This window comes from Gracilinanus agilis, chromosome 1 (assembly GCF_016433145.1).
Source record: "Gracilinanus agilis isolate LMUSP501 chromosome 1, AgileGrace, whole genome shotgun sequence".
Classification (NCBI taxonomy): Eukaryota; Metazoa; Chordata; class Mammalia; order Didelphimorphia; family Didelphidae; genus Gracilinanus; species Gracilinanus agilis.
In genome coordinates this window covers 540,905,723-540,919,574 of record NC_058130.1, presented here as the reverse complement: position 1 = coordinate 540,919,574, position 13,852 = coordinate 540,905,723, and the positions used below count along the sequence as shown (strand labels likewise).

At 36.5% G+C, this 13,852-nt stretch overlaps 1 protein-coding gene across 1 annotated transcript in view; it reads right to left on the bottom strand.

The window, feature by feature from the left end:
• NPC1 (NPC intracellular cholesterol transporter 1) overlaps positions 1 to 13,852 on the bottom strand; it is a 59,131-nt gene that overhangs the window by 13,300 nt on the left and 31,979 nt on the right. Inside the window, exons 7-18 of the mRNA XM_044682985.1 lie at positions 12,492 to 12,741; positions 11,799 to 11,872; positions 11,088 to 11,458; positions 8,109 to 8,335; positions 6,184 to 6,284; positions 5,110 to 5,212; positions 4,263 to 4,452; positions 3,673 to 3,855; positions 2,023 to 2,137; positions 1,159 to 1,286; positions 916 to 1,056; positions 436 to 525 (exon numbers count right to left, since the gene is read on the bottom strand). Coding sequence (XP_044538920.1) covers positions 436 to 525; positions 916 to 1,056; positions 1,159 to 1,286; positions 2,023 to 2,137; positions 3,673 to 3,855; positions 4,263 to 4,452; positions 5,110 to 5,212; positions 6,184 to 6,284; positions 8,109 to 8,335; positions 11,088 to 11,458; positions 11,799 to 11,872; positions 12,492 to 12,741 — 1,973 coding nt within the window. The remainder of the gene's footprint in view (positions 1 to 435; positions 526 to 915; positions 1,057 to 1,158; positions 1,287 to 2,022; positions 2,138 to 3,672; positions 3,856 to 4,262; positions 4,453 to 5,109; positions 5,213 to 6,183; positions 6,285 to 8,108; positions 8,336 to 11,087; positions 11,459 to 11,798; positions 11,873 to 12,491; positions 12,742 to 13,852) is intronic.

The following is a 13,852-nucleotide window of genomic DNA, read 5'->3' as shown; positions in this document are numbered from 1 at the left end:
ACTGTAGGTGATGTGAAATCATCTAGAAATTTTATTGATACCAAAGGGATCAATAAAAATGTATTTTATAAAAAAGGAAAAAAAAATTTTAAGGTCATCCATCAGGAAGCTGTTGAATGAAGACTCATTTAACAAAAATGCTTGAGAAAGATGGGAATAACATCTTACTACATTCAGGCTATATGTTTCTCCTTTAAATTCTGCTACAAGCTGACACAAACCAATTGCTCATGCTATAGGTTTGGGTCTAGTCTAAAGGAGAAGTCAGAGTAAACAGTGGAGGTAATCCAAGTTTGGAGATCTTTAGAGTGACACTCATAACTCTAGTGAAGGTGGCCTGCAACTATATTTATCAGTAGGCATTTTCCCCAAACACCTCTATATAAATTTTCTTGGTTAACCTATCAAACCAAGTCAAAATAAAACAAATCTTACATCTGGCATCGAAAGAGACTGATCCAAGCCAATTTCCACTTTGTTGAGAACTGCTATACTGAATGACAGAATACCCACAAATATAGATATCTGTAAGAGAAAAAAGGAGTGGTAAGGAGCTAAGGTTCCTGCACAGTATGTCCACAATGACAAAAACTCTAAATTAATGTCTGAGTCACTGAAGATCGGGACTTTTCCTTGGGAGTAACCAATGTCCAAATGTCATGCAAAGATGATGCATTTATAGCTGAAACCCAGAGCAGTTATCACTATAGCAGAGGGTCATTAGACAAACCAGAAATTTAACAGGTTCTCACTTATATTTGCATTAAGTAATAACTAACTGGAAAGATCAGCTTAATATTACCAACTCATCTTCAGAGTATCTAATTTCTCCCAAAGGCATTTGTTTAGATTACCTGGGAGCAAGTCTCCACTGGAAAAGAGAAAGGGAAAGCAAACATTTTCAGAGGGCCATACCACAATAGGCCGCATCCAGTCCTTCAGCAGAATTGAAGAGAAGGTATTTTTGAAGAACTTAAACAAATAGCTCTCTGACGGCTGGGGGCCAGTTCTGTCTTCAGCAATTCTGACACAACACAGAATGTCCAATTTATTTTTCTGATTGGGTGAAAAGAAAGATGTCTCTGTAAGAACACTACCTGTCCACTGTCATTTAGAGAAAGACAGACAGGGATCATTTACCACAATGAGAAACCTTACCTCTTGTCGCTTAATGTCCAATCCCAAGAGACTCACAAAACAAGTAATCTGAAGAAGGAAGTCAATGAAAACAGCCATTCCAGCAAATAGTGAAAAAGTTCGAACAGCTGGCATGGTTGACAAAGCCCCTACGGGACAACAGAAAAGGAAAGGTCATCTTGCCTCATGTGAAATGCTAGTTTTACAATTAACCAGATACTTGCCATTTCTGACTCAACTGTGGCAAAGGAGACCACCACACCAATAAGAAAGTTTCTCCAAGAAATGAAAGATGGTAAGATTAAGAGAAGGGTATTTGAGAGTAGGCCACATATTATTAAATTCACTATGCCTATATTTTATTCAAGACCATTGGTCTTTACTACATTGTTCTAGCTCAATTTGATTCCAGCATAGTCATAGCAAGAAATATTTTTAAAATCTTAGATTCCATTTGGATGCTGCTCCTAAGCCAAGAGTCTGATTGGGGAAGTTTCACTTACACTTGGGGAGTCAGACAGAAAGTCCTAGACTAAATAAGTATAGAGCTCTCTTCCATTGCTAGAGAGTCAGGAAACATTATGACACAAGCCTCTTGCTGGGTCTCAGTAGCAAATAGCTCAGTGGCACACTCAGATTGAGTAAGTTTGTTTCAAGGGGGAAGAAAAAGCATAAATATAAGCATGTGATCACTAGACCTAGTTCCTCTATTTAACTCCGTGGGGTAGAAAAGTGAATGACCTTGAGTAAGTTTCCCCCAAAAGCTCTGAGATCATTTCCTTGTTTGTATAGTGGGGAAATCGGGTGTGTACCCACAAACCTCCTGCACACCATACCATCCAAAGTCAATGAAAGCAGGGGTAGAACAGAATAAAGAGGAATTACCTAAGAAAAAGGCTATAGCCTCTGAAAAGGATGACAGGAGCATGCTAGGAGCCACTTCCCCCAGGATCCTGCCCAGTTGTTTATCCAGTGTTTCTCCTTGAAGGCGCTCATCTCTCTGAAAGATGAAAGAAGATCTTTTCCACCCAACTGACAACAATTTCTCTCTTTATGACTCTCTGAAGGGATATTGTTAACTTTAAAAAGAATGAAAACATCCTTAATTTTTTATGGTTTCTATCCCTCCCCAAAGTAGAATATAAATAGTAATTTAACTCAAGAGATTCCCAATGACTCTTTGCCCCTAATACCCAGGGGTAAGAAATACAAAAAGGAGGTGATATGGTCACCTGTGTAAAACAGGAAGACCCTTAAGTTATCTAGTCTAAGCCCTTCATTTGACAGAAGAAATCAAAGCCCAGAGAGAAAGGAAATGACCAGAAGTCACATGGGTGAACTGTCACATGAATGGCACTGGTAGGATCTGAATCCATCGTTAGATCTCACCAAGATCTGAACAAGAAGAAAGGAAACAGAACTCAAGTCTCCAGTCCCTATAGCAGGTACACCTTTCTTATTCGCTATCCTATCCCCCGTGCTGGTAATGACCTTCCTTTTTTAGATCATATGTAGCTTATGCTTCTCATACACTTAAGGATTATTTTATTCTATAATCATCTGGGTGTGTGCAATATGCTCTGCAAACTCCAAGAGGGTAAAGGCTGTCTTAATTAAACGTTTATCTTTCACAGTGATCTGTATACTGTGAATGCTTAAAAAACATTTGCTGAATCAAATCTGTGACAATGCATCATTACACAGCATTAACACCTCAAACTTCTTTAACTTGGTTATATCTCAGATACCTAGGGCAAAGGGACCTTAGGGCATCTTGGCAGATGGGAGGCAAATCTTTATAATAAATATTATCTTTATAATAGTTTTATTATATTGGGCCACTGGAGATTGTAGTGGATAGAGCACCTGGCTGGAAGTCAGAAAAACCTAAGTTCAAATCTGGCTTCAGACAACCTTACTAGCTGTGTGACCTTGGGCAAATCCCTTAACCCTGTTTGCCTCAGTTTCCTCATCTGTAAAATGAGCTGGAGAAGGAAATAGCAAACCACTCCAGTATCCAGGCCAAGAAAACCCCAAATGGAGTCACAAAGAATCAGATACAATAGAAATGACTTAACAATCATAAATTATTTTATATTAAGGCAGAGGCAATGCGGTAAATTGGATAGTCTGACTTAACTGAGGTTAGGAAGCCCTGGTTTCAAATCCTGCCTGACACTATTTATCTGAGTGACCGAGGGTAAGTTACAATTCACATCTGAGCCCTGGTTTCCTGGTCTGTAAAATGGGATTAATATCTATAGTACTTATCTCAAATTTAATGGCTCAGATGAGGTAACAGGTAAAATCCCTGAAAACTTTTAACCATGTTGTTGTTATTATTATATCCTTTCTCTGGGAGAATCCACCCAAATAACCATTAAATTGTCCAGATGGTGCAGGATTTATACACATATTATGAAAAGATGATAAGTTTCAACTAATGCATTTTTCCTTTTTTCAATGGACTTTCAAATAACTGCAAAAGTGACAATAACATGGAACCAATAGCAAGACTGGCATGCATAGTCATACCTGAAAGGTCTGAACAAGAATAAAGATGTTGTCTACTCCAACAGCAAGCACCAGGAATGGGATAACTTCAATGACAATCAGGGTGAGGGGAATTCCAACATAGCTAAAGAGACCTAGAGAACATACTACTGAACTAAGCACCATCAGGATCCCTGCAATGCCCAGGGAGATTTTAGAATCTACCTGAAAATATTAATAAAAGAAAAATAGTTAGTTTAGATTTTGCCAAGACTGGGCAAACCCAAATAAGGAAGATTTCAATGAATACACTAGTCCTCTAACAGTGGGAGATAGGAAATATATTAGGTCTCCTCCAGTAATGGTTATATTTTAAAACAGTACAAGTTGAGGTAGCAAAAAGACATGTCTATAAGTTTCCTAATTTATAAATGCACTATTTATAGAGATCCCAACTGTTAAAAATTACCAAAATGAAGAAAAATTATCTGCCAAAGACTTTTGTTCTTTACAAATATAAAAGAAACTATCTATTTTAAATATAAAGATAGATGATTAGAAACAGCTTAGGGATATTTTTTAAAGGTTCAATAATATTAAGAACTACATGAAAACTCAATGATATCACATACCAGGAACCTGTGACAGCTTTTGATGTGTCCCAAGGCAACGGAAATATATAAAAACATGACAGCGTAGCTAATTAAAACAGTGAAAACATCACCATTACTTTCACGGTTTATCTCATCTTCAATACTTCGTTCAGCAGAGAAAGAAATTGTCAGGTTTGGATTTTTGTAATTTTTTACAAAGTTGATAAATCTAAAAAGTAAATAAAATGCATGTCAGGGGAAAAAAAACCTCAGCAAAGCAAAGACTCTTATAATTACTGACTTATAGTTAGAAGAAACTGTAGAGGTTGTCTCATCTAACCCTTTTGTTTGGCAGATCAGGAACTTGAGGACCAGGTAGTAGTAGTAACTGACAAAGCTAAGACTCAAATATAGGTCCTCGGGTCTCGGAATCTAGACTTCTTTCCACTATACCAACACCATGTCTAAACTTTCTTCAACACAGGGTTATGAGTTAGATGTCAACAGCTTTCAACTTGGTTAATTTCTGGTCATTTAAAAAGTATATTAAAACCAAGTTGAAATGGATTTCTCTAGGAAAAAAGCTCTTTCCCCACTATGTAATAAAAGATGGAATTTTAAAGTCTGCTAAATTAAAATACATATTAAATATCTTAAGACAAATTATTAAAATGAGTTTGAAATGGGTCATCATTTTCAACAAGAATTTAGAAGTTCAAATGTATAAATTGTTTTCCTAGTCTACCAAATTATAAATAGCACCAAATAAAGGAAAAATGAGGATCTAAATTATGTGCTCACTGACTATAAGATATTAAGCCTTAAACAGCAAACTCACATATCCAAAAATACAAAGAGCTTACTTAAAACATGACAACAAACTTACTCTTTTTCCCAGGCTTGGGCTTTCTGTAGCTTTTCAGTATTGTTGTAGTAATTATTGACAGGAAGGGTAATCACAAGGGCAGTAGCATTATTATAGTTTTGATCTATAAAGGAAAAATGCAGTAGCCCAAAGATTACAAGCTTGAAGCCAATGAGACTCCTAACAAAAGAGTTTATAACTTAATGTTTTCAGCTTACTGACAATAATCTCTATGCACCACAATGAGGTAATTTACTAGAGAAGTCTAGAGTTCAGCTTATGAATTAAGACTTATCTACCCAAAAGAGCCAAATTCTCTTTGAGCAGAGAAGTATTTAAAACTATAGAGGTCAATCTTTCCCCACCTACAGAGGAAGATGCCTAAGCACTGTCATTGGCTAGTTCTCTTTCTAAAGAAAAATCCTTTCAAACCACTTGTAATTAAACCTCAAGCATCAAAGAGCAAAGATGCTACAACCTTCACTACATCACCCACTGCACCCTGTGGAATCAGCTTTGATGTGCTATGGAAACTAGCAAAGAGAAATTAAAGCTGAAGTTTATGTATTTAAAAGCCTTGAGTGGCATACATATGGCTGAATTTTTTAATCAGCCAACTCAGATAAAGATAAGCTAAGTTTACTGCTTTAGTTCCAAACCACACTGCTCTTTAAGAGACTTTTCAAGCTAAAGACTAATCTCTTACTCTCTATATGGTCTTATAAATGTGAAAATTTAAAAGAATCTAATTAATAATAGGAAAAGAGAATGAAGGGGAACAGACAAAAATTCATTTAAACTTAGGTAGTTACAAAACAATATGGTTGTGTTGATATTTAATACTGTAAGAGGGAAAAATTAGTTCCATTTACACAATACTAAGTTCTACTAATAATTCATTAAGATGCAAAAATAAAAACGCAAAGAAAAAGAAACCAAAATTTCAAGTTAAAGAAAAACTAAAACAAATATTTGTCCTGAATTCAGGAGCTAGAAATTAAACTTTGCTATCTGAGTACTTCAGGGGCCCTAAGCTAATAGCTGCTTTTGGGAACAATCAGAGTATTATTTAAAGCCCCACTGAAAAGTACTTACCATCATAGCCTCCTAAGACAAGCCAAGGGAAAATAGGCCCACCAAATGTTCCCAAACAAGGATCATGAAGTGAACTTGTATCATTCAGAGAGGCAGGAGCTCTGCCAAAACAAACAAACAAACAAACAAACAAACAAATCCCCAAACAATTATTATCCATTTGAAAAAGAAACCTTTTAGGAAATCCTAATGACATAAGTAAGAGAGAAACCAGGAGAAAAATCACAGGGAACACATATGTGGCACTACCAAAAAAATGACATGAGTATGACAGAAATGTCTTCAATTTCTGTAACTATAATAGATTCAAATTCTACAAAGAAGTATGTAAATGCTAGGGAAATGTCCCATTGTTGAGTCCTTGCTATAGCAGAGTAGCCTCTACTTAATTATCTTGGAAATATTGGTGTCATGAAATCAAGATGTTTCTTTAAGTGGTAAAAGTTTTTGAGGGAGTTTCCTAGAGTAACTCTCAAAATCAGGATTCGCCATGTCAGTTCTAATTCTATTGTAGGTTCTTGGTTGCCAAGTAATCTGAAAGAAGCCTTGAGATAAGTAAAGGCCTTGAAGGATGACAACAACTGGTCTTCACAGTGGGTTTGAAAGTTCACAAAATACTTCATATACATGAAAGTCTTTCAGAATTTTCATATCCATTTTAGAGAGGTAGGAGGGAGAAGATGAGAATTCATTGGTTTGCCACATAAAAGGCACTTTCTACCTTTACAGAGCCAACTCTGCACTTCTTCATGTTATCTCACAAAGGACTTTGAAAACACAGAGCAATAGTGCACACACTAAACCATCTTAGACATGTTATCAGGCACAAACCCAAGTTTACAAAATAGCCAAGCTGTCAGAAAGATGTACACTTGCATTATCATTATCTTTTTCATATTAGTACTTCCCTGAAAAAGAGCTGAATTAAATAGTAATTCAATAAAAAGCTCAAAGTACACACCTGCCCTTCACTTCTACACAGCAAAACAGAGATGATCAGGTATATGTTTCCTTGTTTGATTCTGAAAACGTAATAATTACCATGACTCAAGAACCATAGTTTTCAGAGCCAGCAGATAAATTCAAAGCTACCTCTTCTGTTCACATTCCATTAAAATTCTAACTTGAAGCCTATTGTACAAATCACCAGGCAATTGTCTAACATCACTCTGGCATATTCCAACTCTAGAAATTACTTTGAAAAGATGATCCAACAAGAACTTATATAAACTTTCAAAACCACTAGCCATTCCATCCTTACACCATCCTTTTTACTTAAAAGGGGTTTAAAAGCAGTGACTTCTTTAAAATAGGCATTTTTCTAGGGCCATTCATATTCCTCCTTTAAAAACTGACTCAACAGTTTCTTATACTTATATACTCACTTGATACCACTAGACATTCTTCTTACTTAAAAGGGCCTGACAAGCATTTACCTCTCAAAAACAGTTATTTTTTTCCTCAGGTTAATTCATCTGACTGAAAAACTGACTCAACAATTCTATGTATTTATGTACTCACTCAACACCACTATACATCCTTCTTACATAAAGGCTCTGAAAAGCTGTCATTTATTTTTAAAAAGACTGCTTCTCCCTATCTTAGAGCCCAGGTTAGAAGTATTCTCATGGTCTAATCCCAAAGTAACTGTCACTGAAGCTTTGTCCTGCTGTTTTTATGACCTGGGCTGGTTTGCTCCCCCTTTAGCAGCCTCGTGGTCTCTCTGCTCTAGGGAGTCTACCATGTTAGCTTCAAACTTAGTATGGAGACTAGATATGGCAGCTAAGAAATTCTGAGCTCAGACAATCCACTGTTCTCAGCTTCCTCAGCGGCAGGGGCCACAGGCATATGCCATCATGCCTGGGTACTTCTTAAAAACATTCATTTCCTCACTAGAAGTCAATTCATCCATATTCTTGGCTTACCGTGTGCAGTATAAGAAGTGGGTGTGATAATCTGCATAGACATAGAACGCATCTCCTTTTGTGTGGTCCAAAACAGAATGGCTGTTCTGGAAGTAGTTCAGTACACTCAGAATGGTACAGTTGTTGTTGTAAGGAGATAAGGGGGCCAAACAGATGTCCTGAAATATCACCGTTTCATTGTTATAGGAAGCAGTAATGTTCTCGATGGCTGTCTGTAAGTCTAGCACCTAGAAAAACAGAAGCATAGTTAACTAATATTTGAAAAACCTTTTGATAGTTCATTAGGGTCAGAAAATGGGAAGCATAAAGTCCCCTAGTCTAGGAGTTCTTAATCTATTTTATAATAGATACTTGGACAGTCTGGTGAAACCTATGGACACTTTTCTCATAAAATATTTTAAAATGCACATAATAAAATATATAGATTGTTCAAAAGTTCATAGAACCCCTGCCCAAATTTGTAAGATGGGGTTTATAGTTGAAGCAGAATTCTCTTAAGTATGCAAAACAAGGCCCAGAATAATTTTTAAAATATGGAAAATTAGGGCCATTCCCCAATCGACAAATGGTCAAGGGACATGAATAGGCAGTTTTCACAGGATGAAATCAAAACTATCAATAAGCACATGAAAAAGTGTTCTAAATCCCTCCTGATTAGAGAAATAAAAATTAAAACTATTCTGAGGTACTGCCTCACACCTAGCATATTGGCCAATATGACAGCAAATGAAAATGATAAATGTTGGAGGGAATGTGGTAAAATTGGGACATTAATGCATTGCTGGTAGAGTTGTGAATTGGTCCAACTATTCTGGATGACAATTTGGAACTATGCCTAAAGGGCTTTAAATGAATGTCTGCCCCTTGACCCAGTCATACCACTGTTCAGTTTGTACCCCAAAGAAATAATAAGGAAAAAGACTCATACAAAAATATTCATAACCACACTCTTTGTGGTGGCAAAAAACTGGAAAATGGGGGGGGGTGTCCATTGATTGGGGAATGGCTGAATAAATTGTGGTATATATTGGAGATGTAATATTTTTGTGTTGAAAAGAATAAAGAAATGGAGGAATTCCATGTGAATGGAAATGACCTCCAGGAATTGATGCAGAGCAAAAGAAGCAGAACCAGGAGAACATTGTACACAGAGACTGATACATTACGGTACAACTGAATGTAATAGACTTTTCTACCAGCAGCAATGCAAAGACCCAGGACAGTTCAGAGGAACTTATGAGAAAGAATGCTATCCACATCCAGAGAAGGAACTGTGGAAGCAGAAATGCATTAGAAAAATATATGATCAACCACATAGTATGATAGGGATGTGATTAAGGTTTTGATGTTAAAGAATTGCTCTACTACAAATATGAATAACATGGAAATGGATTTTGAACAATGATATATATATATATATATATATAAAACCCAGTGGAGGGGGCAGCTGGGTAGCTCAGTGGTTTGAGAGCCAGGCCTAGAGACGGGAGGTCCTGGGTTCAGATCCGGCCTCAGACACTTCCCAGCTGTGTGACCCTGGGCAAGTCGCTTGACCCCCATTGCCTACCCTTGCCAATCTTCCACCGATAAGTCAATACACAGAAGTTAAGGGTTTAAAATTAAAAAAAAAAGAAAAAGAAAAAAAAAAAAAAAACCAGTGGAACTGCTTGTCAGCTATGGGAGAGGGAAGGAGAGAGCAGGAGGAGATCATGAATCATGTAACCATGGAAAAATATTCTAAATAAAAATTAAAAAAAAAAAAACAACAAGACAATTAGGCTATCTTCTTAGACCTCATAGTTTAGGGAACTCTGAGTGTCTATTACATGGACCAAATAATAGCCAAAGACATAATTACTCAAGAGAAGCAAAAAGTTAGAAGACCTCATCAACCAAAATGGTAACCTTTTAAATAAAACCTTTCTGATACCCTCAAACCTTCCAAAACCATCTGGGCAAGGAAGTATAAAACTGTGACCAACAAACACTCTATTCTTCTGAATTCTTGGTCTTGCTAATGTGGATAGGAGAAGTGCACATAAACAATCACAATTTGTATTCGACAAAGTAGGAAAGGGGGTGTGTAAAAGACTACATATACTAATTTCTGAAATAAGGTTTCTGACTTTACTGCTATATCCTTGAAGCTTTATAAAACCTTTCCCAAGAGATCAGATTTGCTAGTACATCCTCCCCAAATTACTTTTGTATTTACTTTGTTGATGTTCATATCTACTTGTGGATATGAATATTTTGTCCTATCCCCTTGAAAAGTGGGGAAGAGACACAATTTTTAACTCAATATCCCCAGTCCCTAGAACAATGCCTGCCACATAATATATGTCTCAAAAATTCTGGTTTAATGTGATGGCACTTATGATGATGAGTAATGCTTGAGAAGATTAAAAAAAATATAGAACTGTGTAAATGGAAGTTGAATAATTTACCCAAAGGCCCAGTGCAGGATAATATGGGATGGTTTTAAAAACCCTCCTGAGAAGTTGGGTAGTAACTCTCACTAAACATAGTAGAAGCCAAAATACAAGATTTTAGGATATTTACTGCCAACATGATCAGTATGAAATAATCTTTCTTCCCAACCAGTCAAGCATTAAACCTCAGAAGGTACATCACTCTGAGAAGCTATTTAACTAACAACAAAAAAAATCTTGTCATTTTGAGAAAATTCATAATGTCAAGTTTTAGTTTTAGATGAGAAAGGGAATTATCAGTTAGTCTCCCTTTGTTCTGATACATTTTCCCATCCAACCTCAATAAAAAGGCAAGTTTTACAATAAATAGTACCTAAAAATACGAGCCACCATAAAACTTTGCACTGATTTCATTAATCTTCTAGAAGAAAGGATGTATATTTACTCAAGAATATAGAAATGTTATATTGTACAAATACATGTATGATGTACAAATGTACAAATAAAATAGTATCTCCTGGACTGACATTAGCAAATAGCAAATTACCTGGTGCAGGATCCCTTTGTCCAGAGGAGGCCCAAATGGAACATCGGCTCCTGAAGGATATGGTTCATAAGTGTGTGGCTTAGTGTGTGGAGCCCTGATTATAAGCTGTTCAGTACGGAAGAAAGGTCCAAAGTGGGTATCAAAGTATTCTTTCTCTAGGTGAGCTTGGCTGTTGGGGGCAGACCAAAGATCCACTGGATTGGTAGTGAGTCTCATAAACACTAGACCCGAACAGCACACTGCGATGAAGACCAAGGAGAGGAAGATGACTGGCACTGGCTTTCGAACGCAGAAAGACCCCCATCGTGTAAACGCTTGTGTCAAGAATCCCTCAAATGCTGCACCAAGTTGATCACAACAGGAAGCATCTCCTGGAAAAGCATGAGAGGAAGAGAGATTGAAGGTTAAGAGCCAAGCCATTCCTGAATTTTAGAATGGGAAATATTCACAGAGCAGTGACTAGATTAAGTGCTTATGGGGTTGGGAAAAATCTGTGCCTGGGCTGAGGTCAGTGACAATGGATACACAATCCATGTTATCTCTCTCAGAGTGAGGTGATTTATACCTTCACCCAGGAGAAAAATGAACTTGGCATATAAGGAGTTCCTTCTTCCACTGAAAATTATTCTCCCAAAATCATTACACCTGTTCATCACCTATATAGCTCCAATGCAACCCCACCCTTTATTTTTCAATCTCAAATATACATACCTCGATCACTAGCATTTACAGAAAAAGCTATATTGCCATCAATAGGTGTGTACTCGGAGACAAAATACCGTTTTCTGAGGAGAAAAGAGTATAAACAATGTTAATGAACTTTTAATTATATTATGATTCTGAAATGGCTATTCTGAAATCACTATAATCCCACAAAAAGTTTTCTTCCTATTTATTCTTCTTTGTTCAAGAGTATTCATTTTTCTACCATACTCATTCTGAAAAAAAAAATCTTTTTTGGGCATGTGTTCTTTAGATAATTAACAAAATTGGAGTTTCTTTTTGAAGTCTTCATTTTAAAGTCTTCATTTCACAAATTTTAGGCTTTCAAAAAGTATTGTTTCAGACCAATAACAAAATATACACTTATTGAAAAACTCAGGGGGAACAAAAGATGAAATCTGAATTGACTTAATTTTGATGATCTGATAGTTTTTTAAAATAACTGCAAGCCAGAAAACAGATATTCCTATGAATTATACAAAATCCTGAAAATCACTGGCTAAATGCTTCAACAAGCCTCAGAACATCTGGTTACTTAAAAAATTATTCATATTCTATATTAATAATTCAGAAAAACTATTTCCTAAACTAATTATTATAATTGATACTTAATTGCCAAAAGAAAATGGGCAGTGTCACATACAAGTCTGCTTTTTCAATGAAAAACATTTAAGTACTCACCTGTAGCACCATATTATAAAAAACATTCCAAAAAACAAAAGCAAGAATCCCATGTAGAAGATCCACATGATGACATACATGGCATCCAAGCCAAGTATCATCCATGGAGTAGGAGGAGGTGGGGGCTGAGGTTTGGGCCCACAAGTAATGGAACAATCTTGACAGCTACAAGGCCCAGTTACATCATCCACTGATTCATTACAGCCTTTGGTGGCATTATTCATTGGTTGCATTCCATAAAGAGGGATATCTAAGAGAATAAATAAAATTGCGTCAATACACTGTTATGAATTCACAGATGAACAAATTAACAGAATGAGAATTTGATCTTATTTGATAAATTGGTTTTTAAATGACAACATACAAAAGAACCATTTGTAACACACATTTTAAATATTATATACACACTCTTGAAAACAAAGTATATGCTCATCAGCTGGGGAATGGCTAAACAAACCAGTACGGGAATGTAATGGAATAATTACTGTGCTCTAAGAAATTACGTGTGTGATAAATATGCAGAATCTTAGAAAGAGCTATCTGAACTGATACAAAGTGGAATACAAAAAAGCAATATCCCTGATGATTACTACAATGAAAATGGAAAAAACACTATATCAAAAAATAAAACCAAAAGCAAACATAACACACTGTAAAGATCAAATAGAACTCAAAGAAATACAAGAGGATATCCCCAATCCACCCCTTCATGGAGATGGAAGGTCCACAGTTGTTACACATTGCATGTTTTTGGAATTTTTCAATGTATTGATTAGTTGTGCTGAATTCCCTCCTCCCCCCACTCCCCCTAGGATGTGTTATATTGAGATGAATCTCTGGTGAGAGAGGGGAAAGAATACTTGGGATAATTATGATAATACAAGACAAAGAAGATAGCAATAAAAGTTGTGATTTTTAAAAACAGGAATGGAGAAGCTCAGAAAAGGAGTAGGTTTATCAGGGAAGATAATGAGTTCTGCTTTGTGTGTTTTGAGTTTGAGATTCCTGTCAACATGGAATCTAGAGACCCCAAACTTGTGGCCTAGAGAGATCTGATGAACTCCAAGTTTTAGGAATAGCTTGTAGGTTGGAGACCCCCAAAGCTTGTGCTTGTTCCCTGTTCTCTGTTCCCTGTTCCCATGAGAATCCACCCTGAAGGGAATCTCAGGCTAGCAGTTGCAAGACTGAATAATAGACCCTAGGGTAAAGCTAAGTGACTCCTTTTGCCTTAGAAGCTTCTCCCATGTACCACATCCCCCTTTTGGGGATCTAACTCAGGACCTTCAGCTTACGAGACTGATGCACTGCTTACTGCACTAAAGAGTTATCACATCGCCCCTGGACTACTAACAGAGCCTATT